This window comes from Varanus komodoensis, unplaced genomic scaffold (assembly GCF_004798865.1).
Source record: "Varanus komodoensis strain SLA01 unplaced genomic scaffold, ASM479886v1 scaffold22, whole genome shotgun sequence".
In the NCBI taxonomy this organism is placed as follows: domain Eukaryota; kingdom Metazoa; phylum Chordata; class Lepidosauria; order Squamata; family Varanidae; genus Varanus; species Varanus komodoensis.
The window spans coordinates 19493580-19520242 of NW_025335606.1; the positions used below are offsets into that span (position 1 = coordinate 19493580).

Below are 26663 nucleotides of genomic sequence, written 5' to 3' on the forward strand. Positions count from 1 at the left end.
ATATAATTATATAAATTATACTTATTTTAATATTGGGAAGGATGGTCTCCATCATTAAATTAATCAGAGGCTCAACTTTTCAGGAATAAGAACTAAAGCAGACTTAATACTATGAGCAAGCATTTTATTACAATGAAGCTATGTGTTGTTTTCAAACAGATGGGTTCTATCCAACTCTGACTTTCTGCCAGTGACATTGAAACTGTTGTGGAATGCTTTTTCTCTTCCTTCTGTGTCCCCCAAATCTGCTGTTTTTTCAGAATCTGCTTTTCCCCAGAGCAGATTTGGAAGACATGGGGAGGTGGGGGGGAGAGCAGAGCACATGGTAATCCCATGGTCATGTGAAATTTTGTTCACAAGATGTTGGATGCAAGCCTGTGTAACTGTATCCCAACCATCCTTTTTGTTTGTTTTAAAATCTACATTGAAAGAATGAAATTTATGGCATGGGGGGAGAGGGTTTTTTGCTCCAAATTTTTAATTTAGAGCAGGTAGATTAGACAGAGACGCTACCAGTTGTTTCCATCTGAAGTGGCTTTTAAAACAAAAACAAAACAAACAAAAACAGATGATAAGCTATAGTTATATGCATCTGCATGTAATCTGTAATTTGTGCAAGGAGATGTTGTGCCATTTGCCATGTGGTAACGGTTCTAAAATACAGTGAAAGCCAACGCTACAGGTAATCTTTTAAGTGAAAGAACTATAGACCGGTTTGATCAAAGAGGGGACTGGACATGATTGACAAAGAGCAAAACAAGGAAACCAATGGTAACAATTTTTCATACTACAAACAACACCTAGTATCTGGGTATGTGACTGTAGGGACAATTTATAAATCTGTTATGTTTCTGAATCACTTTAAGAACAATTATGGTTGAAAGCTTATATACAGATCTTGTTTAATAAAATAAAATTCCTTTGCCTTTTCTGAAGCAATGTCCTCTGAAACATTCTGTTGGAGGCAAGATGCCTACCTGTAGCTATTAATTGGACATGGGATGCCATTACTCAATAACCCAATGTTTTTCAATTATGTACTGGAAAACTTTGGCACTTCTTTCCAGGAAGACTTTCAGGGGATCCTTGGTGAAATGGTCAATAATGGAAAAGGATAAGCATTTATGAAAGACATTGTGTCTGCTACTATTTTTTTTCTTGTTGTGTGGAGTCTTAGGTGGAGTGCTGCATTTGTTTAAGAACACACTTTCATTTCATGCAAGGCAACAATGAGGCACTGCATGGCTGCCCAGTAGCCCAGATGAACAACATGTGCTCTAGAACAGTGGTTCCCAATCTTTTTGGCACCAGGAACTGGTTTCGTGGAAGACAATTTTTCCACGGACTAGGGAGGGGATGGTTTCAGGATGATTCAAGTGCATTATATGGGTGCCTCATACTTCAAACTTCATTCGTTTCCAGAGGCCATTTGAACTCTGAATTGTTTGAAGTCCGAATGAATTTTCTCCATTAGAAATAATGGAAAGTGAATTAATCTTTTCCCAGACTCTAAAACAATACCCATTTTGATAAATTTAAGCAGCAAATACGGCCTTTTGAAACAAATTAAGGTTGAGGTTTTATATGAGGTGTGATCAAAAAATACAATGAATGTTTAAATAAAAAAATTAGTACAGTAAAAGACACATTGCCATTAATCCCCCTCAAAATGCTCCCCCTTACTTTGAACACACTTACCCCATCATTCTTGAGTGTCTTTAGTTGCACTGTCGTGACTATCTCCATGTCCTGAATCGATTCAAGATGAATGGATTCAAGACAAGATGAATTGATTTAAGCCAAATAGATTCAAGACAAGATGAATCAATTATAGATGAATCAATTCAGGACATCAAGGCAATGTGTCCTTTACTGTAATATATATTTTTTGGTTTGGGCGCGCTTCCGATGAGGTTTTCGTTGAGACCGGATTTTTTCACTTTGCTCTCAGTTCCAACTTAGAAGTATTGTTCAAACTGTGGAGCAATCTTATCTTGACACTAACATTTGAGCTCTGGACCGTTCGAAGTTAGAGTCCAGCTGTGTGGCCCAGTTCCTAACATACTGTGGACTGGTACTGGTCCACAGCCCAGGGGTTGGGGCCCCCTGCCCTAGAAAATACCCCAAGATCTTCTGCAATGTTCAGTGTTCCCACGGACCATGGCAAACATTCAGAGTTTGCTGGGAGACAAAAACATTATCTCTTTTTGTGATATGGAAAACATTCCCTGAAACTAGAACTTTAAAAGTCACGACAATCAACTATTGCCTGTTTCCAACATGTCAGTGAATTGAGAATCATATAAGAATTGGCCACTGACCAAGGTAACAAGTTCTTCAGGACAGCATGTTTGTATTTATCACTCATTCTTATGGAGTATCTTCAGTTTCTCTGGGAACTCTTGTGTTCCAAGTAAATGAAGGTCATCTCTGCTGGATTGTGGAGTTTGGCCTGAAAAGAGATGCTGTGAGTTGATACTGAAGTTAACAGTGCAGTGAGGTCCTTTGGGAAGCATTTTTCAGGAAAGAAATGGCAATTACCTAGCTACAAAGGAGATGAATTTTAACTTGGGAACTAACAAACACATGTTTGTTAGTAGCAGAGACCAATATATCCCTCATCCATTTTTGTGGCCACTTCTGTCCTTGGGCTGCTTTTGTAGGAGTGGAGACTGATCTTTGCAGAAAGGATAACAATGTTAACTTATTTCTCCTTTAGGTGGACTGTTTTGAAGGAACATGATCTATGGAGAATTTGATCTTAATTTTAGATTTCATTATTCCTCTGTTGGCTTCTAAAGAATGGTGCTTTCTTTTAACACTTTTCCTTTTGTTTAACTATTGCTACACAACAACCTGTGTGTAGGTTGATATAGTGGGATGGTTTGCCTTCACAGATGCTGAAAACTGGAGAATCATATTTATTCAACTAAAACCACTATAGTGATGGGACAGTTCATTTTCTTTCCAATTTGTTGCCCAGGAAAGCTAGAAAAGTATACTGCTTGCTTCAGAGGAAAAATCTCATCTAGGTATGGCCTAAGAACTTCTAAGGGAAATGGAAAACATGGTTATCAGTCATTCAAATTGTTTTACCCCCTCTGTACTGAAAGCAGAATGTAGGATATTTTGGGTTATTTGTGCAGAAATCTCATGGAAGGTGTCCGCCTAGTAAGATGCAGGTACGGAACTCTGAAAGTGTGCTTGGCCACTCAAGTAACTGAAATACATGAACTGCACCTTACTGCAACTGTTGGCGATGATGATTGCTGTGATAATAGTAAAATCACTCCTGCAAGAAGTAGAAATTACTTTTTCTATCTTAGAATTATGTATGGACAATATTACATATAGTATTGTACACAGCAGATAAAGCTGAACTGCTTAATTTGGAGCAATGTGCATGCTGCTACTAAATGTGCAATCAGGAGCAATGTGCATGCTGCTACCAAAGCATTTCTACTACAGAATTTATTGATTCTCTATGCATGCTTAGAACATGGAACTGCTACTACTACTATTACTTAAAAATGAAATTAGGACATTGTTTTCCCCTTACAAAAGCAGGCTTACAGCTTTGAGAGGTGGTGTTAAGAGTTTGGATGCTTTAAGTAGGCTATGTTGCATGAAGTACCTTTCAACCAGCTTAGACTAGTGCTCCAGCTATGACATTTCCCAGACAGAGATCACAGTTATTCATGCTCTGGTAACAACCTGGTTAGATTACTGTAATGTGTTGTAGGTGGGGCTGTTGTTAAAGATTGTTCTGAAACACTAACTGCTTCTGAATATAACAGATACATTATTAATTGGAATTTGCTGGTTTGAACACACTCACCAGTTTCTTCCTTTTATTAATTACTGTTGTTTTATTGTACTGCATAAAACCCTAACCCTATACAACCGACTTTCTCTTTCTGCCTCTCGTACTATCTTAGTTGTATGTGGTATGGAAGCATCTATATACTTCCATATATATAGAAGTATGGAATATGAATACTCTAACAGTATTTTCACCTACCTTTTTGTGGGTGAGAATACTGTTAGAGTAAATGTTTAAGGACAGGTAAGTTGCCAAAGCAGCAGAAACTAAGGGCAGGGCTCCTGGGCATACCTTGAATGAGGAATTTGCCCCTCCAGCCCACTGAATTAGAGACACTTTAATTAGAGGGACTGTGAAGACTTAGGAACTGTATATCCATTTTAGATATTGTTTGGTTTTAAGAGTGAAACTATCTTTCACTCCACCATTTTGTGAGAGAATAATATATTGGAATTCTGACAGTTCTGTGGCATTGCTGGTACAGAGTTAAGCAGCAGGATGCTTAAATATTCCTTTTGTGGTTCTCATGGTGTCCCTCATTTTGAAGCAGACTGCCTTGTTAAAGCAAGTGCAAGAATACTAATTCAAATACAGCCTTAAGGCTTCCCATATGGCCTTAAAATACACAAGCATCTGTATAATTAAACACATTTAACTTTCTTAGCTAATACAGGCAATAGTGTATTTCAGGCTGTAAATGAACCTTGCAGAGCAATTTTCTGATGCAGTATGGACTGTGGTTTTTGAGTGGAATGTATTCTTAGTTTCTTTGTTACCCCTTTTTCTCTTATCTGTTTTATTCCTTTGCCATTCATCCTGTTTTCCCCCCCTCCTTTTTAGGAAACATGCCTTGAATTGCCACAGAATGAAACCTGCTCTCTTCAGCGTGTTATGCGATATTAAAGAAAAAACAGGTGTGTTGGCATTTTCATCCAAAATTTGATTCTGAACACTAAGCTTTATAGCTCATGGACAACTGAGACTGGTCTTTAGGTGTTAGATGAACTTGACAATTAATCTGTTGCAGCTCTCTAACCACTTGTGTTAATATCAGTGGGGCTTGGGCTTAATCATACTGACTTCATTAGTATTAAAGCAGCCTCAGTTGCAAGATTGTCATCTAAATCAATTAGAAAATCGAGTATTTCCAGGTTTTATTATAGAATATTTGTGCTTTGCTTCTGACAGTGAAGGAAGATGCGAAGAAATACAGGTCTTGTTTTCAAACTCCTGAAAATGTCAATGTTTATATCTAGGGTATTTCTCATAAGCTAAATGTTCAGGGGCTAAGACAAAGCTGTATTTACACTGGATTTGCTTCTTGCTAACTTTTTAAAGGTGAATGACTTGCTTGTGACCACGCAGTATTTTCTGCTGTTCTGTGACAATCAATGTTCAGTCATTTTTCAACATTTTATTTTGCCTGGTTAAGCTTCTTTTTGTATTTGTTGATTGTTGATTCTATTTGAGAGGATAGCTGAATGTGAAACTAATCTAATTGTAGACAAATTTCTTTTTAAACCACACAGAACTTGTTGAGTGTTGAAGGCCACAGTGGAAATAACTTGCTCTAGAGAGCTTTGGCTAATTTGTATAATTTAATTTCTGAATAATGAATATAATTTGCATAACATTCATATTAACATCATTAACATGATACTGGCAGGTGATGCCTTTTATGCTGTGTCTGGAATGCAACTGTTTAGCATTCTTAGGTGTCATGACATAAAGATATGTGGCTTACAGATAGTTGGCTGTCCTTTTGGATCGGAAGTGTTCCAAAATTCATATAAGCAACACATCTCTCATACTGTTATTTGGCTTTTCAGTGAATGATTCATGCATGCTTGCAGATGAGTACAAAAAGTTTTCTAGCCTATCCTTACATGCTTGTGTGCCAAAGCATGGCTTGAGCAGTAGTACTGGCAAAGTGCTCACCTGGAAGAAGTTTTTGCTTGCTCCAAGAAAGTGGCTACCTGCAAGGTTATGGCAAGCAGTTGGATTTTCTTCCTACCAACAACAGGGTTAAGCAGAACATGCAACTACCTAAAAATGTCAAAAATAGTGACTATATGCCTGACTATTTTTGGCCAAGCCTTGCATTTCAGAGACTTCTTCCTTCAGAACTACCTGAATCATATGATAACATATTGTTATTTTTGAAACATTCACACGCAAAATAGAAAGTACAAAATATAATAGACTAATTCATTATATACAAACACATTTTTTGTACAAGTCAATTTTCAAATTAAAAAGTTGCAGATAATAACCATGCATAAATGTGTTTTCAAATCCACAAAGGTATCTTACTTGCATCAGTTAAATCGATTCATAAGCTCTGCTATAAACCCAGATGCAAACATTTCCTTTGGAGCTTGTTTCAAGCAAATAGAGTATCTCCTCTCTGCAAAGTCTATCACTAAATTTCATTTGTATAATAATTGATAAAATACAGAATTTGCATATCCTCATTAAAACTTCTTGGGGACAGAGTTCCAACTTCTAGAATCCTCTTAATTTAACATGTTTAGCTTCCCAATCCATCTGTTCTAGCAGCCACAATTTCACATCAGAAATAGTATGGCTATTCTCAAGAAAATGTTGTGCCGAAGGGAATCTTTTCCTTCTGTTCCTGTTGTTGCTCAAATGCTCACCTGTTTGTCTTTTGAGAGTCTTGGGAATTTTAGTTACATCAGTATTTTTGAATGGGCACTGAATTATATAAATGACATTCCAACTATTTCAAGTCATAAAGTCCTCTAACAATTTTGGTTGTAAAAGAGGGAAAGTGGGCAAGTGTACCTTCTGAAGTTCCTTTTTCTACACAGCTGCTAGGAACATGGTCCTCTGTTCTTTGCATCTGGTCACTGTAGGACTTCTCTCAGCAGAATTCCATTTGGAAAAGTGTTGGGGGACTGCATTTGAAGGGTGGGTAGAAGATAAAAGGAGTGGAGCCAAAACATGTCTCATTTATTTCATATATTTATATCCCTCCTTTTTTCCTTCCAAAGAACTCAAAGTGGCTTACATAATTCTCCTCCACCACCTTCCCTCCTCCTCCTCTCAGTCTTACCCTCACAACAACCCTGAGAGTCTGTGACTGACCCAGAGTCATCCAATGAGCTGTATGGCTGAGTGGGGGACTAGAACCAAGATCTCCTGAGCCCCAGTCCTGCACGTTTAAACACTATACCACACTGGCTCTTAAAACTATTAATGTTGGTAACTAAGTCTTAGGCAAGGCATTTCAGCCATTAAGAATGGGAGAAAGTATTTCAAAAGGTGGGGAGGCACCATAGAATTGCTGGACAGGGGAAAGGCGTGGGGAGAAGCAGGACCTTTCTGGGGAATTCCAGAGGACCAAATTGGGACCCACAGGGGGCTGGACCTGGGCCTGACGTTCTGCACCCCTATCCCAGAGTGAGAAACTGTCTAATTTTAACTACCATGTTTGCTATTTCAATGCTTACCCTCCCACATAAGCCTCACTGATGTGAACTGGAGCTGCACAGAGTGCTAGTTCCTAAATGAGCCTCATAGGTGGGTTCTGTTTGTTTTCTAGTTTGCTGTTCTTTCTTAAGCCTGAAATCAATTGTCTGAAGTGATTATCTCACCTTGCTCCTTGGTAGGCTCATATCTGTGTAGTATGATTTGAGATCTGTCATTCTATTAAATCTGCCAACACTTGTTCTCTCATTGTGATTCTAAGTAAACATCTGTTACATAGATATATTACTTTCCACGTGGAGGGTCTTCTCAAGTAAGTTTGGGCAATTAAGGTAAGGAAGAAAAAACACCTTCCAGCTCATGTTGTTTTTGTTTTCTCTGGGGAATGTTGGACAGGAAGTTGAGAAGGAGTTGTCAGGAGACAGAAGGTTGTAACAAGTTCTGTCAATTGTTATACTTGCAGTACCCAGCATACTATTATTTTTTTTTCACATACACTTCTCTAATTAGGGAGACTTTTCTTTCCTTAGTACAGTTTCAAGTGTAGTAATATCACACTTGCATTAATTATAATATTAGAGAAGAAAATATAAAGATAATGTTTAAGGGAAAAGTCCAGAATAAAAACAAAAGGTTGAAAATGCTTTAAATATATTGGATTAGATCCAATAAACATTTTACTACATGCAGAAAGTTCCTGCTTGTAGAACAGGACTTTCTTCCCGCTAAAACCCTCTGCGTACCTATCCTTCAAATCTCTTCTAGAGGGTTCTGGATCCATCCTGTTATTTCATTAGTACCTACATCAACTCTGTAAAGTAAGCCAGTATTATTATTACTGTGTAAGAAAGGGAGAGAGAGAAAGACAGAAGGAAGCTTGCCTGAGGCTGTTAACTCAGCTGCTGAGGTGAGGTTTGAATAAGCAACTTTCTAGCTGACAGCTCATTCTCATAGGCTGGAGAAGAGCAATAGGGTTTTTTTGTTTTTTGTTTTTTTTTTTTTGGAGTGGGGGAATCATACAATTAAGATTGGCACTGTTGCCTGTGGTGTGTACCATCTAACATCTCAATTTACAGGTTTTGCAAATTCTTTCCGTTATTCAGAACTGACCATCAACAGCAAAATGACAAAAGAAATGAAAGAATCCACTATGAAAATGGTGTTTGTATCCTGTCCCATCCTCTTAAAAACCAGTATGTGTCCCATAACTCAGCTACAATGCTACATTAGAATCCTGTATATGATTATGATCAAATGCACATCATAGATAAGCATGCAACGTTTTAGTGGCTGGGTTTTCACTGACTTGGTATTAATTCCATTTTCACTGATGGCAGGTGATGATGCTTGTCCCAGGTAACTGAATTATGAGTGAGAAAGAGGTCAACAAAAAAGGTTATTTCTGGTGGGTATCAAATCACCTGCCCTGTTTTCTGAAGCTTTTCCTAGCTCATGAAAACATTTTGGGCATGCTTGTGTTTAATGAGAGCTTTACAAGTAGCATATTCTGCTTTCTTATTACAGCAGTTGCCCTTTATGGCAGGGTAGCTTCCTTTACTATAAGAAAGCTATCTTTTATTGGTTATTTTCTTCTTTCTTTCTGTCTACAGCTGAGAAAAGGCATGGATTCAAAAGCTCCATTTAATGAAATGTATTTCCTGATGGAATTTGCCTTTCTAGATGTTCAGTTTGCCATTTTTTTAAAAACCTGCAAGTTGAAATTCATTTTAACTGGAACATATTTGCACCAAGGGATTGCAGTCCCATAGTTACGCTGGATTTGTTTAGGTCTCATAGGTTTTTGAATGTCTGATGGCCTGTCTGTTCCTTATTTAAATTATGGGGAGCAGATGTTACTGCTTCAAGCAGACAAAGACGTGGTCATACTCCAGCACTAAGGTTGAGGTTTCTGTTTTAACGATTTAGGGACACAAGCTTCATCTCAGCTCCTGAATCAGTTTAAAGTATTTGGCCTTCTGTTTGTGCTTCTCCCTCCCTAGGTTACTCTTTGTTGAGTTGCCAGCATGCGTACAATGGTCCATAGTAAACAATAGGGAAACAGCTAGAATGCAGCAGTTCTATATTGCTAGATGCATTTGAGCAAATCTACTTTTATATTCTGAACCTCCCCTTTGGATTTTGACTTTCTCAGATTTAAATTTCAGTGTTGAGACAGGCAGCTGAACAACAGGGACACTTGATGCCATTGAAATGTATTGTATGGAGTCATAAGGGCGGCCTGATCTGCAAATTTAATGGCTCTTAGTATCTTCCATTGCCCTCATGTGATGATACCTTTAGTAGGAAATATTGAAGAGGAAGGGTGTTGGAACAGTGGCAGAAAGTGTGCTAAGGGCAGAAATGGCAACTGGTGGCTAATGGACCAGATATGCCCCCAAAGCAATTATATGTGGACCCTGACACCCATGCCAAATTTCAGTCAAGGTGTGGTAAAATGTTTTGTCCATTTTCTCATAGCATTTTAATCCTGATGCTGTGAGAAAATGGAGATATTTCACAGGCTAATGCTTGACTGATTCATTCTTTCTCTCTCCCCCGCCCACCCCCAACTGTAAATCTCTAACTGTCATTGGGTATGGGTTCATATTTATTGTATTTCCTGTTTAAAATGCCCTATTTGAAGTCAAGAGTTCTTCAACAGTATTACACATTGTTGCAACAGAACAGGTGAAAAGATAGAATATTTTTTCCTTAGCATGAAAAACAGGCAGAAAAAAAGTGCTAAGCAGTAGAACTGCATGTGCAGGTTCCACCAAAAAATATGGTTAAAGTTATAGGAGTAAAAACAATGCAAACATAAAAGGTGTTTTCTCTAGTTAAATAAGTTTAAAATTATTAGCTTAGAGTGAAGCCAGACAAGATGTGGCTCTTGATCACATATCTACCTTATGCTCTCATAGTGTATATTTGTTTGTGTGTGCGCGCTTGGTTTAGCATTTCTTCATTTAGGAAGTAAAAGGAATGAATGGAATATGATTACTCAACCCTAATCTGTTCTGTTAACATTCACTCACTGTGGCTCCCATTAAGAACTGAGCTGGGAATGGAGAAAGATATCTAGAGCAATGGTCAAAGGGGAAGTAAGGCATAGGAGGGGAGAAGATTCTCTGTCCATCCTATTTGTTCCATTTTACCGTTAAAGGAAGTCATCCCCGTCTCCATGTTATATGTAAATAGGGTGGATTCATGGAAAGAAAACATGTATCTTAGACCCTCATGCCAGTATTTGGCCATTAGAACACTGACTTAACAGGGGAATAATCATTTTGAACAAAAGGTGCTGCCTGGTGGATTGCTTATACTTTATGTGAAAGGTCTGAAAGGAATAGCTGGATGCATGTGAAATGAACAGAATTACCCCCACCCTATGCTGAGATCCCACTCCCACTGTGAGTTTTAAAAAAGAGGAGAACCCCAATCAGATGATTCAAGGATGGCTGACTTCGCATCAAGTATGACTTTGAGATCATCTTTGTTCATGTAAAGGCATGCCTATTACACACACACACACACACACACACACACGCCTGTTCCTGCACATGCTTTTTCACAGATTGGGTTTAGGACTGCACCTACAATCAAGTCAAACCAGAGTGTCCTGCAGCTCATTTTTAAGTGGGGCCATAATTTGAATTGAGCAAAACAGTACTGAGTCAGCCGGTAGAGCCAGAATACACAAATTGCTCTGTGATATGCAAATTAGAGGCCCTTCTTCCTAGTGTAAATAGCAACAGTTGAGATGAATAATAAAGGAAGGGCACTGCTAAACCCTTTTCTGCTGCTCAGCACTTTTGAGGTAGAAGCATCTGAAGAAACTCCTCCATATCTCCCTTGCATGGGAAAGAGCAACTGAGTGGATACCGTGTTTCCCCGAAAATAAGACACTGTCTTATTTTTTTTTTTGGCTCACATAAACACACTAGGTCTTATTTTTGGGATAGGTCTTACTTTTGGGGAAACATGGTAATCTGCTCGCTATTTTCGGACCTATCGGAGATCCAACTTCTTCTCTTTGCAGTAAACTTTAAGATTCTTGCCGCACGAGTCCTCTACGATTCCTTTCTTGTACTTGATGGAATAGCTCTTTCTTTTTGCACTCATCTTGTCTGGGGGTCAAAAAAATAATCTGTTTAATTCTACCATTAAATACGGTACCATACCATAATACCATAATACTGTAGAAAACTTACAAGACATGAGTGAATGGCAAAGTTAAGAAGAGGATGATCAGGGCAATCGGGTGCTGTACCTTCCCAAGAGCAATTTGGTAACCAATCGCTGGCCAGAATGAGTGAAGTGCGTTTTCACTATCGACTCCTCACAGGCGGAGTGCATTTGGTATCACTCAGGCTGTGACAGGAGCCGGCGCTATAGAGGAAGCTTCGGCTTATGTGGCTCTGCTCCCTCCACTGCCTGGCTTCTCTATAGTGCCAACTCCTGTGGGCAGGTGCCAGGTGCTGACTGAAAAGGTTTTTTGTTAATCATCAGTAATCATCATTTGCTAACTGCTACATCCCCTGCAACACTCTTTATTAGCTCACTGTACCATGGAGGGAGCAGAGCCCCATAAGCCGGCTCCTGTCACAGGCGGAGTACATTTGGTATTAATCCGCCTGTGACAGGAGCCGGCACTACAGAGGAAGCATCAGCTTATGCAGGGAGCGGAGGGAGCAGAGATGCATAAGCATGTTTCCTCCACACAGTGCATTAAGTTAAAGTTAAGTTAAATAATAAAGTTTAAAAAGGCTCTTTATGTTCCCCATTGGCCCTGGGAATAAACACAGCTAGGTCTTATTTTCAGGGTAGGTCTTATATTTTAGCAAATACCAAAAATAGTACTAGGTCTTATTTTTGGGGAAACACGGTAGTAAGAGGAAGGTCCTTCAGGTCAGGTGGGAAGTCCATGGGAGAGGGATGGTGCCCTTAGGCCTCCAGTTGTCTATAACTGATTCACATCACATCAAGAGGTAAGGCTTCTAGATAAATTACTTACATATGCTTGTTTCTGCTTTAGGTGGCTTTACAGATAATTCATATGCTTTTGTAGTTCTATATATCCCCCTCAGACATCTCTGAGCTAACTCTTTCAAGTACCTTTTAAACCACTGTTTGCATGTGAAAAGCATTGCTGCTTTTCTTACATTTTTGTTATTCTTCTAATACTAATAGAAGCAAGGCTTTCTTGGATGCTAAAGAGAGCTCAGCATTTAAGCCAGTGTTCTAACTTACGTTTACTGTCCTGTACCTACCTCTTACATATTTCAGTTAATAGATGTATTTTCTTCTCTGAATAGAAATGTTCCATCATAAGACAGGAATATGAGCCCCACTGCTCTTTTGCCACATGGAAGAGAAAAATCTGGATTGGAAAATGAGGCTAAACAAATTGCATATCATTCTTGTTTTGGCACTGGTGCTCTCATACAGTTCATTACAGCACTGCGGCGTGTTAATTAATGATATGTAAATATATTGCAATGATTACATTTGCATATTGAGTGAGGCCTCAGTACCTTAGGTTGTGATGTGTTTTAATTAAGGGCTAATTAGAAATGATGGGAATTTCACTTGACTCAGTCTAATTATTTTCCATTTTGATGAATATGTAGAGAGTGTTATGATTAGGGATCAAAATGAACCATGGCATGTTAGTGTATGTGACTTCATGGGTTCTCAGGGGTTTATGGTGCTGAGAATTGTCCATTAAAACATCCATAAAAATTAGGACTGCCAACCAATTCAAAGGGTTTTTAAAGTCAATTTATTGTTGCACTATTACTCATTTAATTGATTAATTAACTGATAGGGATAAATATTAAAGTAATTTGGCTCAAGTGATATTTTGAGGCTATTTAATGAAGATAACAGTTTCTTTCAGCTAATTAACAGAGACAAATCCATTCTTTGTTTGGAAAATAATTTTAAAGAGATTGCCTGAATGAAGAGGAGCTCTTTTACATGAGAATGCCAGTTAATGTGCAATTAAAAACCTTACTATAAGCTGTAACTGATTTTGATTCAGTTAATGCTTTTGGCCTTAATAAAAAATATTTATGACTAATGACAGGTTCTGCAGAGGGTTGTCTAGAGGTCTGATAATATGAATAGTCATAGGAATGTTTAGTAACCAGGTGTGTGGACTGTCTTAGCATTATACTGCAACAGGTGCATTGCTGTGTGGCTATACCCAGCCACAGAATCAGCACACTAGTGGCCTGAACCTTTGGTGGAAATGATAGCCTATGATTTGTTAGTGTCTTCTCCAATAGGTCCAACTGGTTATAGTTACTTGGTGGTGAGGGAAAAGTACTCTGCATATACTCATAGCCCTTCTACTTCATTTTACCATTTCTGTACATCTTCCAGAATTGAGTCCTATCATTGTCCAGCCACATTTCTTGAATCCTGGATGGTCCAAGTTACCTTGGTTACTGCCATCACTCGGTCTTTAAGCTCTCTAGCAGACATGGCTTCTGGAATACAGGGTGGTAGGAAACATAGGAAAAGGAGGTGACTGTGCTGAGTTGCCCTGCTCTGCTAGCCAGCTCCCACCTTCCCCCTAAAAAGAGCACTGTAAGCTAAGCAGCAGTGAAAGAGATGAATAGAGGCTAAAGAAGAAAAAGGAGGTGTAGCCAAAATGGAAACTTGGAAATCCTGGCTGTAGAAAAGATGCTGTTGAGAAGACAGAGAGCAGGGTTAAGTAAGGACTCTCAGTGGTGATCAAAGGCACAGCTTCTGTCCATCTCTCTGGAAGTACTGCTTCACACTCCATAATATATATATTTAAAGAATTTGTGAAGAATTCATTTTACACAAAGCTTGTATAATGTTGTGGCTGATAACTGGTCAAAATACTGAAGCTTGCAGGAGACTAGATTCTCCTCCTGAGTATGTTGTATGTAGGTATGAATGTGGGAAATGTTATTGGCCTTGGAAATACTTTTAGAAGTTATTGCTCTTGATGGTCATACATAACTTATGGCAATGTTCTTTTTAATATTCTGACCACTGTAGCCTTAGCTTCATCCTTTCAGTTCTGTAGTCCAGTTCTGTACCCTATCAAACATCTTCATTTTTTTGGCCTTTTGTTCAGTACACCTTTGCCTCTGAAGTCATGGTTGCTAAACACTATGCACTGAGAACATGGGGGTAAAAATCAATTCCTATATTTTTTCTGCATCTGAAATAATACTCTGCTCCCTATTTATATTTATCCAGTGTTAAGTATACGTGGTATTCAGGAAGAAGACCCCCCTGATGCTCAGCTAATGAGACTAGATAACATGTTGCTGGCTGAGGGTGTCTCCGGGCCTGAGAAGCGGGGAAGAGGAGGACCAGCGGCCATAGCAGCAACATCAGGTGGCTGTCCAAATGACAATAGCATTGAACACTCTGACTACAGGGCCAAGCTGTCACAGATCCGACAGATATACCACTCTGAGCTAGAGAAATATGAACAGGTGATCTTTCTGCATGGAAGAGTTTTTATCCTCTCAGTTAAAAGCAATTTATCATTTTTCCTTTGTGGTCACAGAGCAGGAAGTATACTGTTCTCATAAAGATAATAATAATAAACTATTTACTGTGGAAAAGTTAAAAATGGCAGGGTGTATAACTTAATTAAGGTTGCAATCTTTTTATGAGCTTTTATGTAGCTTCAGGACTGCAACCTTTCCTCATTCTTGGTTGTCTTAAATAGAGTTGAGTCAACATTCTTAGATGACTTTTCCTTTTTAAAAGTGTCCCATTTGCACAGGTAGTATCCATGCTTGTCCAGAAGCCAACAAGAGTTTCTATGTTCCATGGGGGCATTCTGGAGAGAGCTCCTGTAAACTCCATTTTTTCCTTCCAGCTGTACTTTTCAGTAGGACACAATCTAATTTCCAGGGATTGGAATGGAGCATTTGTGTGTAACTATGGTTCTGTGGTGGAATATATAGAACAAGCATATTTGATGACATAAACCTTGTTTGAAGACCTGTCTGTTAGTTACAAAATGTAGAGGCCCTATGCAGGTTTTCTATGTAGATCATGAAATGTTCACTTATTGTTGCACTTTAAACACAAGTCACCTAAAGAGTTATATCAGAATACCATATATTCATCTTGAGACTGCAATGATTACAAATTCATCTGCTCCTTGTGTAGTCTGTTGAATTATTACTCCTACTTAATGGTTACAGACTATATGTGATGATGTAGCAAGGCTTGATTTGAGAAATCTTTTGCCTTTGCTTCAGTTAAGTGTGCTTATTTTATATTTCTTTCCAGGCATGCAGTGAGTTCACCACTCATGTTATGAACCTGCTGCGGGAACAGAGTAGAACAAGGCCAATTTCGCCTAAAGAAATTGAGCGCATGGTGAATATAATTCACGGGAAGTTCAGCACCATTCAAATGCAGCTAAAACAGAGCACGTGTGAGGCTGTGATGATCTTGCGCTCGCGGTTCCTTGATGCAAGGTAAAACATGATCAATGATCAAGCACCTTCTCTGTTCAGGATGTTGGCAGCACACAACATGGTATAGAACCTCATACTGGGCACAATGGTAATAGCCCCTATAAAAAGTGGAGAGGGTAAAGGGTGGCCTTAGTACCACAAGTGTAAGCCAGCATCTACCCTTAAGGTTTTAGTGTGATCCAGCAAATGCACCAGTTAATTCTATGTGACGTTATCTGTAATTGTGCAATTTGTGTTTTTATGTTTCACTGTTCAGTTTCTGTTTTAAATGGAAAATACCAAGATTAGGTCCAATTTCATATGATTTGGTGAGACCAGGCTCTTGTAATGAATATAAGAGGTTGACTTATATTAAGACATTTCATTGGTCCATCTAACTCAATATTGTCTATCCAGACTGATAGTTGGTTTCTAGGCTGCCAGGCGGAAGCCTTTCCCATCACTTGCTATGCTCTAACATCAGCAGCATGAAAAATTTCAATGTGTTTCCAGGCGTAAGCGGCGTAACTTCAGCAAACAGGCGACAGAAGTCTTGAATGAGTATTTTTATTCTCACCTAAGTAATCCTTACCCCAGTGAAGAAGCCAAAGAAGAGCTAGCAAAGAAAGGTGGCATCACAGTCTCACAGGTACATGGTACATCATGGTAGAGACCATTCCACCAGATATGTTTGATTTCGGACCTTCTGTGTGTTTTTTTCTCTTTACAGAAATGTATCAACAGGTTATTTTAAAAAATTAGTTCTTAAATTTAAGTTCAATTATATTATTTCCCCTTTCCCCCTTTTTCTTATCTGTATCTTTTACTGTTTTCTAAAATAGTAACAAAATGTTGTTAAACATTTGGGCAAAGTCATCCTATGGGATGAAGTACAGAGAATTTGTGGGGGGAAGAACTGTCAAAGCTTGGGCAGACTTGCATCCATGTGGGTAGAAGGTGCAGCATGGAGGTGACATTTCTCTTTCCTTTTTACCATTTTTCTAACCAAACTTTCTTTTTAATATTCCCTTTCATAGTTTCCAGAGTTAGAGAGAATAACTGCATCAGCTCCAGGGCTGGCATAGTTCTTCTCTCTTGTGTGTGGGTGTGTGAGGGAAATGGGAATGTTTTGGATCCAGTGGATCTAAGGTTTCAGCTGATCTGCTTCTTTTCTGCGGCTGCCACCACTGGGGTCCTACAGTGGAGGCTCAGTGACAGCAGAGTCCTCTGCCACCTGAATGAAGACGTTTCTAGCAGTGGAGCTACTGAAGTCTGCAAAATCTTGTGGCTCCTGGGATGCCAGGAGCTGCAGAATTATATCCTTGGAAATTATATATAAAACGTATCTTTGTATGCTAAAGATGATTTCAAAATCAATGTTTTATTTGTTATGTCACAAGTTAAGTCATGCTATTAATAGTTTTAATTTTAATTTAAAGAACCATCACAACTATCTATTTGAAAGCTTGATTTTTAAATCAGTATTTTCTCTTGATGTCATTATTTAAGTACTGATTAAATTATCTTGATTTAAATCAATCCAGCCTGGCCAGAAGAGTGAACAACAGGGCGCTTAATTCTCTTCCAGCTCTTATTTCAGTATTGCCAAATCATTGATCACTTTGTTATCTCCACCAGACAGCAAACCTGACCTGGAAGGGTTTTTAAAAAAATAAGGTTTAGCCCTTACTACATGACATGCTTGGCAGGGTCATTTTTGCTGGTTCAAACAAACAAACAAACAAACAAACCTTCAAAGAAGTTTAGCCATCATAGCTTTTAGTATCTAGCTCCACAAAGGGATTTATAAAGTGATGTTCATGCTGTTGCTTATAGGACATGCAATTCTGTGAACGAAACACTGTTGATATGTGGTTTAGTGCTCCTGGAGATTTGAAGTATGGATTTAGTTTGTTCTTTCTGAGAATCTTTGTCTCTGAGTCTTTCTTTTATGGCTCCTGTTGATGGTATTGATGACACACTGTGATTTGTGGAAGGCAGGACGCGCTGCAATGGAGCAAAGCTCAGGAAACCAAGGTTCCATTTAGATGCCAGGAAGCATTTCCTGACAGTTAGGACCCCGAGGGTGTGGAATGGGCTTCCATGAGAGGTCGTTGAGGCCCCATTGGTGCGGGTGTTCAAAGATAGGCTGGACATGCACATGGTGGTCATATCGTGAGTGGAGCCGGCAGGTGCTGGAGGTCAGACTAGATGGCCTGGGAGACCCCTTCTGACTCGCTCTGTTTCTATGTTTCTATTTGTTCACATATTAATTGAGTTACTGTTTCAGGTCTCTAATTGGTTTGGTAACAAGAGAATCCGGTACAAGAAAAATATGGGGAAATTCCAGGAAGAGGCTAACATTTATGCTGCCAAAACAGCAGTGGATGCAACCAATGTGGTGGCCCAGGGCAACCAAACAAGCTCTCCACCTACCCCAAATTCCGGTGAGTGCAGAAAGACTATATCTGTTCTTGTTGGGAAAACCCCAATGCTGAGAGCCTCTTCTATACTGATTTGAAGTCAAAAAGGCAGAAGTGAGAATTGACCTAACAAGCCTTCCTGAAACTAGATTAGAGTGGCACTATGTATCTAAATTCTTCTGTTTGATTTTTCAGACCCCTTTTCTTTGGTCTAGGAGTGCAGCAAAAAAAGACTACCCTGAGCATGTATTAATTCTTTTGGTTAAACTCAGATTGGCTGAAACAGTTCCAGTTCCTGGGAGGTTTTAAACCAATTGGTTTTCTTCAGGGAAAATTACCAATAGAAATCAGTAGGAAAAAACACTAAGCACAGCTGTTTATTCTTTGATGAACTTGACTAGATTAGACAATTTAACATGTCCACTAAATGATTTTTGTTTAGTGATTTCTATTCTCATGAATTTGATTAAATACCTTTGGAACTGAAATTGCTTCAATAATCCTTGTACACCCACTGTAGTGGATGCTGTTGTCTGCATATTGCTTCATAGCACATTTCATTTCAGTTCCATTTGTCCCCATTATGCCAGTGTTAACTTTCATGATTTTTCTGTACATATACTAGGGAGCATAGTCCACCTTCCTTGGTAGATGGAGTGGTTGTATTTGTAGTTGCGGATTCAAAGAATGGGAAGCCAAGAGAGTGTCTCAATACATTTTAATGTCTGTCAATTGTTAGTGTCACCAGTGTGTTTGATTCTTCGTGAATCACATAATCTGTGATGCTAAATAATGATTTACCCAAGTTTTGATGCTGGCCTGGTCCTTTCTGTTATATATTTCACCCAAATTATAGTCTAACATATCTGAAAGGCACCAGATCACAGTACAACTCATCTGGAGGGCATAAGGTTGGAGAAAGCTATGCAATAAGATAGCTTTTTATGTTGGGAAGAAGCCTGTGCTTTGCTCAAAGAAGGCTCCAAGTTCAGTTCCCAGCATCTCCACTTAAAAAGAACAGGTGGTAGGAAAGACCTTTCTCTGAGATTTTTGCACTTTTAAGGGGCAAATATTATTTGTGGTGGAGGGGAATAATTTCCATCAGGAAAGCAGCATGGGGGAAACCCCCCCTCCCCCGCAGCATTCTTTCTAATCTGTATCTATTTCTTAAAGAAAAGAAAGGCAGATTGACCATGAAGTTTTGGTCCTTACTTAAGGATCTGTGTTTGTGCACATACTGGAAAAGGAGACGTGTAATTTTCTACCTCTGGACTGAAATAGAAGATGTTGCTGCTTCCTGCTATATCTGTCAACAACAATTATTCATTTTGGGATGGAGGGTTATCTATCACTCTGTGCATGTGTGTGTGCATGTGCAGATAGAAGTGGTGCCTACATTTTTCAGGATAGTTGTGTCTGTTTTAAGGTCTGTGTCAACATTTATGTGGATGTTCACTCTTTGGTATTCTTAAGTGCATATGGGAAAAAACAACCCCTTAGCTGCTATGATTGTAAATATAGCGAGGTGCTTGAAAAAAAGCAATGGGTAATAGGGAAGGTTTTTTTCAAGGTGATTTAAGTGACTCAGTTCCCTGTATGTTTTAAGTACCTTCCTCTATTCACTCAGTGACTAAAAAAGGTGGCTCCTTCTTGCTCACTTAAGTAAGAAAGGTGATCTTGAAAAGCCTACACTGAGCCAAAAGAAATCTTGAGCTAGCAAAGCTGTGCACAGGTTAAAGATTTCTTTCTAAACAGCAGCTGTCCAGCCACGTTCTGGAAAACTGATTTTCCCACAAAATGTAGGTGGAATGATGTACCCACTGGCTGCACTTTGGCTACATGCACAAGACTGTGGGGTTAAGGTGTAGTAGATTAATTATTGTTATTGTGAAGACTGCAATTACTTAGATGAGTAATTTTCAGACTTCATTGGAATTCTTTTCAGATTAACTTCTCTTTTAAGAAATTTATGCATATATACTGCAGAACTCTAGAATTCTTGGATGTTGCAGAGAATTGAGGCATTTTTGAGTGGTACATGCTCAGTTTACATGGGACACTGGCTAGGTATATTGGTCCTCACCATCTCTCCATGTAAACAGAGACTGTGTCTAAACACACACTGTCCTTTCCATGCAACCATGGATTGCAGGGGAAGCTCAGTAGCGACAGGCATACTTCTGGCATTGTAGATTATCCCACCACTATTACACACACTCAACATTGAGGGATTCCTGAGAGCCTTTTAAGGAACCCCAGGATTCCCAGGATTACAGTTTGAAACCAGTATTGCAAAACCAAAATATGGAGGAAAACCTTGAGATGCTCGTGAGGAATCCAGGGCTATTTAGAGTTACAAACAGTCCACTAAGCACCCCCCAAAAGGAATGCTACTTAAAAACAATTAGTGATAAATTATGAAATTAGATGCAGAACACAACAGCTGCTTATGCTGTTGTCTGTGACCGATTACGTAAAAATAAGCACGTACAGACATACCCTTAGGTAACTTCTTTTCCTCTTCAGGTTCCTCTGGGTCATTTAAAATGACAAATTCTGGAGATTCCTTTATAAACCTGCAGTCACTCACTTCCTACCAGAACTCGCCAGTGGGAGCCAATGTGCAGTCACAGGTGGGTGTCCAAAGAAAAATGTACAATTGCCCTATGGATCTCAGTGGGCCAAATATTGCAGTCCAGATGCCCAGAGCATCACTCTGATAGATTGGTTTTCTCTTGGGAATGTAATGTTAGAATAGTTACCTGTAGTAGAGACTTGCTAGGAAATAGCTCATTCCATAAATACATTTTGAATTCCTCCACATTCTATCTTCCAGTGCTGGCTTAGACAAGAAAAGTCCTGCTTCTGTACTAGGCTGAAGTGAGGAGCATGTGTTGCCTACCCTTCTGACCTTTGTCTTAATTGAAAAGTAAAAGTCTTCTAAAGAGTTTGGCTATAAGCCTGGCCTGTAGTATCTGTGGTGAGGATTCACACTTGTGTTTGTGCATGTGAGCACTTGTACACAGGGATTTAAAAGATTTAGGGCTAATTAATGAAGGTAGTATATCCATATTTTCTGAGTATAATATCCAAGCAGAGAAAGACAGTTGCCAAGAAATGATTGTAATACCAGGCACCACCATTAACTGCCTTGTGTTAATTCTTCGTTATAATGAGATCAGTATGCAAACCCTAGCTCTTGCTGAATTGAATCAGAATGTTCCAGGTCCCATGGTAATGCAGGCATGTTGTGCCACACATTCCACAGTAAGAGTATTTGGGCCATCTTTTCTTTCCCTAAAATGCTGGGCCCAGAAGTTCACCTATTGTCACTATTTTGCAGTCCTGTCTCTGATGACATTCTTCTCCCTGTGCATAACCCACAATTGTTTGAAAGTGCTGGACAGATGGCATCTGCTGCAGAAAAGTAACATAAATATAGTTACAATCTGAGATTTAGCTTGCAGCTACCAAACACTGATAGATGCAATGTTTCAGTGTTCCATTGGAGACTATATAAAGGGAACTGGAATAGTGGCAGAGGTTTTGACAGTGACTGAAACATTCAAATAACTGAACTTCGTTCTATTTTTTGCCAAATCGGTTGTATTGTTACAGATGGATTCCTTACACCATGTCATACACCAGGCTGGAAGATATGACAGCATTGTGGGAAACCCTCTATATTCAACGCAGCGCATTGATGTAAGAAGCTTCTGATTTTGAGAGTGAACGACTTGAGCTGCAGATATCTGACATGGCAATGGAGGTTAATGCAGAGGCAGTTTGAATAAATTTCTACTCAGCATTAGCTTGTGGTGTTGCTCGCACCCTGTGACAATGCAGTGTTACTCCAAAGAGTGCAGGAAATAGGCAGCCTGTTTCCCATTTAGAGAACCAAGCCTCCCCGCTGCCACTTTAGCTTGTAAGAAAATCCTTTCTCTGTATCATTCATATTACTGTGAAGACTAGAATTGTGAGTGGTTAGGGAAGGTCAGAGAGAGAAATTGGCTTACCTAGCCATGCAGATTGGCCCAGTGAATTAGAAGGAAAGACCATTTTACTTCCAATTCCTTCTCATTGGTGGAGAGAGCTGTCAGTTGAAGGAAAAGACTGCAGGCAGGCAGGCAGGCAGGCAGGGAGAGAGGGAGAGGGAGAGGGAGAGGGAGAGCGCGCGCGCGCGTGCGAGCAAGTTTGCATACACCTACAAACTGGCCAGAGATTGGTTCCCGTCCCCAAATCTGCATTTGGGACTGAAAATGTGCAGGAGTGGCTGTTCTTGTTGCTGTACTTACCATTCCACCTTGTTCTCTGAATTCTGTTTGATAATCCACAGTCATAGGCAGTAAAGCTATATCCATTTAGACAAATTAGCTGGAGAAGTTGGGCAAGAGCAAAGGAGTCCCATTTGGGAAAAGAGAAGCTGTGAAACAGATGCAGCAGAAGCAGCATTCACACAGTACTTTGCCTTCTGTGTCCCAGACAGTGAACTGCAATGTCAAGACTTTTGCTCTGAGGCTGAGCCTTATAGAACAAAGTACATGTCGTGCATATGGGAAATTGTAATCAGAATGGCTTAGGATGCAAGTAACACCTTGTGGACTTAACAAAAAATGCATTTATTCCCTCTTCAGGCTAATGGCAGCTGGCAGGATGCTACTACCCCTTCATCAATTACTTCACCTGCTGGAGATCCCGGAAGCATTAATTCAGATGCATCTAATTAAATTTTTAGGACCTGTTGAGGAGAGGAAAGAGGTCATTAGTGTAATTTGTCAATGTTGCTCTTTTTTTGCCAATATTTTTGATTCTACAACTTGACACACAGCTAATTACCTCAAACAAAATAAAAAAGAAAACCAATAGAAGATTGTGATTATATGTGGACACCTCTCTACCTCTCGGCATGATGTGCTTGAGTTCTTCTGGCTTCTGCCCTTTGGGTTGTAAAGGAACTGGCTTCATTTACCAAACCAAATTCCTTTTTTTAAAAAAAGAAATATCACTTTTATGCTTAAGGATCTGAAAGTGTTTCTGCAATGAACTTTGGAATTTGTCTTCGTTTTTCCAGTTTAAAAAATAGCAACTGATTTTAATTTCTATGTGTTTTTATTATAAAAATTCTGTTCTAGATGCTAGTTACTAACAAATAGCCCCTCTTGTATTGTAATTGTATGCGTTCTCTGTATTGTAATTTTGTATAGGAAGACTTTTTTTCTTTAAACTCATTAACCAGAACAGGCCATTGCTTTACCAAAATGATTGTTGGACTTTGCTCTTGAATAGAAATTTCATCTTCTGTGTCACTCTCATGTAGCTCTAATTTAATGTCTTAGAGTAAACACAGACTTCCCTGTGAATAGATTTTTGTGCATTTAGAAAAAATGTTAAAAGCAAAGTCCATCACTTTCAGTTAAATTTTATCAAAGAATAAACTTCCAAAGTCTTTTTTCCCTTTCTGTCTCTTTCCAAGCCTTCTTTCATCTTTGTCAGGTGGCAGCTACCACCAGATAGATGTGGAAAAGAAGAAAATTGTTTTCAGCGCAATCCTGCACATTTACACAGATGCACAGCTGTGCTCAGATAGATGCATATGAGATTGTAGCCTAACTCTATTTATCTTATGTGTGTATTAAACTTATATCCTCCCTTTTTTACTGCAAGGATTCCAAGCTAACTTACAAAATCTTCCTCTACTCCATTTTTATCCTCACAACAGTCTTGTGACATAAATTAGACTGAAAATCAGTGACTGGTCCAAAGTCAGCCAGTGAGCTTCATGGCTGAGTGGGACTAGAACCCATCATGTACTCTAGCCAATAATCCACACTGGCTATTTCAATAAACAAATGAAGTTCCCTGCTGTGGGTTCACTACTTGCACACATAGATATATCATTGTTCCTTTGCTAATGATGCATAGATGAAGACAGATGTAGCATTTTTGGAGCAGGGGTGTACGCTTCCTTTTTGATTGTCAAGTTTGCAGCAGAAACTGATTGTGGACAGTACTGTTTCACTAGCACCCATGATACCACCACCAAGTCCTCTCTGCTTCTCCAGTGAAGTGTGGTACACCAAAAAGGGTCACTTTCATTAAGGACAAATGGATACATCAGCAAGCATCTGTGTGATCATTGAAACAAATAAAAGTCTTCCTTTTTATTTGGTAGGGAGGAAATCAAGGAGCCCGTGATCAACTTGCTGTTATGTACAGTTGCCATTCAAATGTGGAAGCTAGGAGGAACTCAGACTCATACAGTGGATGAAGCAGTCACTCAGAACGTTCCTTTTCTGTTGCATCTGTTTTCACCAATGTTGGATCTGCCTAATCAGAAGGCTCATACAGTTTAAAGGAGAGACTGAATTAGTCCACTTTTATGTACTGTTGTTTTTACAACTTTTTAAGTATCTGGAACACTTTCTAATTTTATCTGCAAATCAACTATGTCAACTGTAGAAAATGCTTACAGTGTGCTTCTTCAGAGACACAAAACTGGAACAGATTCAGATCCTCTGTAAGAAAGATGTTCTTTAATTGCATGCTTTTTATCTTCTCAGATCAGACTGATCTTGAGAATTTGGAGTGGCAGACAGCATGTTTCTAGGATGAAGATGTTTTAACAGGCAAACACCTCTGATGTTATGCATCTTGAGCAACTTTGTTTTGTTTGTGGTACTTTACATACAATATGGATGACAACAGCTATGTCCTTGGATTACACAGACCTGCCTTTTAATGTTGGTAGCAGAGGTTCCTTCTGTGTTGTAATGGTTTGAACTGCACAGCTTTTCACTGACTTTAGTACTATGACATCTGGTCATAGTCTATAATTACTATGGTGACATAAGACTTTGAGCACTTCTGGATAAAACTTCTGTGTCATCACACTGCCTTTCCCACAGAATTATGTGTGGGCCCTGATGTCATCATCCATTTGTAATCCTCCTACATTGTCCCATGAAGGTTCACTTTTCTCTTACCAGAAAAAAATTGTCTAAGGAAGAAAAGATAGAATAGTTACACAATGTCTTTTACTTATACTGCTAAGTGCTCTCTTTTTTGGAAGTCCTCTCTTGCAGCTTCTAGGCAGAATGAAAATCAGCCAAAGGAGGAAATAAATATTTCATTTTCTTATGAGCATAATTTGCATAATACTATTAGTTAACAGTTGCTATATTTTCCTCTTTTGCTGTCTTGGTTTTGTTGCTGGAATTATACACAACTAAGTTTTAAAAGCCTTCTACACCTTTGAACTATCCTTCAAACCAACTAAAATTGAATATATTACTGATTGATTAAAAGCATGAACAGCTGAGAGCAAGTAGTATACTTCATAAGGTATTCTGAAATTATTTTAAACTGAGCACATTGTAGACAGAATGAGCTGATTTGCTTGAAATCTCACTATTCTTTTCAAGCAAGAACCCAGGCACCAAAATTCCCAGATGCATGAAAGTGGCTTCATGCTTGTCTTTGTGGTGCATTTAAATGCATCTTGCCTTCTGACAGGAGGGGCAAAGCCAAGGACTATCAAAACTTTGAAGACCTGGCAAAATGACAATTAAGTCTTTGAAACTACATGGTGAATGTGACTCTCAGTATGCAGTTTTGTAATGGGGGGGGAGAGTTCAAAAGAATGCTTGTGCTATTGATGAAATTTTTATGCACCTATGATTGAAAGGGCTATAGCACATATAGAAACACTTGCTCTATAATTTATGCTAGCAAAGTTCAGTTCAGGTGTAGTCAGTCCATTTTGGGCTGTGAGCATTTTTTCTTTCTGAGGAACTCCTTGACACAAAATGTCTGCCATGAGAGTCACAATCTGACCAAAAGAATGAGTACAAGGCAGAGCTGGGGTTCTGAACTCTAGCACACTGAACAACTTGTTTGAATTTTGTTTTCTGCAGCGACAGCCATTTCACTGCAATCTCAACTGTCAGCAAGGAAATGTGTTTTTAAAAAGTGGGAATACTGGGGCATCTGGCTGGGAGTGCATTGGTGCTCACAGGAACTATGCTACCTACCTTGGTATAACGATTCATCATAAGACATGCCACAGGATAGACTGGGGTCACCTTATGTCCTTTGCTAATTAATATTTATACACCTGTTTTTCCTTCCCGGGGAAAAAAGTGAGAATTGCACATATAAATGAATGGCAGACACTTTCAGGGCTTAAACAACATCTAGCTTGCATGCAAATCAATGGAACACTGCTCTACCTGCAACCGAGCATTAGATTGGGCTAGCAAGAGAAGGGGAGCAACTTAGGTATCGGAATTTTGTACAGGGGATTTTTGGTTGGAAATCTAAACGACCTTCAGCCCTATTCCTAATTGCAAGAATGTTACATGCCTCCTGCTCTCTCCTAAGAGCTCTCCTGACCTGCAATATGGGGGAAACAGAATGTTAGTTTCACTCTTTTTTTTAAATCGCATCTCACAAAACACGAGTTAGAGCACAACCTCCTGTATCTCCTGTTACTTATTCTTTCAAGGG

At 39.1% G+C, this 26663-nt stretch overlaps 1 protein-coding gene across 4 annotated transcripts in view; it reads left to right on the plus strand.

The window, feature by feature from the left end:
- PBX4 (PBX homeobox 4) overlaps positions 1 to 23613 on the plus strand; it is a 31704-nt gene extending 8091 nt beyond the window's left edge. Inside the window, exons 2-10 of one of the 4 annotated variants that reach the window (XM_044431212.1) lie at positions 4664 to 4737; positions 8377 to 8466; positions 14513 to 14754; positions 15566 to 15756; positions 16249 to 16384; positions 18026 to 18182; positions 20685 to 20791; positions 21777 to 21863; positions 22793 to 23613. In XM_044431212.1, coding sequence (XP_044287147.1) covers positions 4664 to 4737; positions 8377 to 8466; positions 14513 to 14754; positions 15566 to 15756; positions 16249 to 16384; positions 18026 to 18182; positions 20685 to 20791; positions 21777 to 21863; positions 22793 to 22885 — 1177 coding nt within the window. In that variant the 3' untranslated portion in view covers positions 22886 to 23613. The remainder of the gene's footprint in view (positions 1 to 4663; positions 4738 to 8376; positions 8467 to 14512; positions 14755 to 15565; positions 15757 to 16248; positions 16385 to 18025; positions 18183 to 20684; positions 20792 to 21776; positions 21864 to 22792) is intronic. The other 3 variants (XM_044431214.1, XM_044431213.1, XM_044431215.1) reach the window with 3 other exon arrangements.
- The last annotated feature ends 3050 nt before the right edge of the window (positions 23614 to 26663 follow it).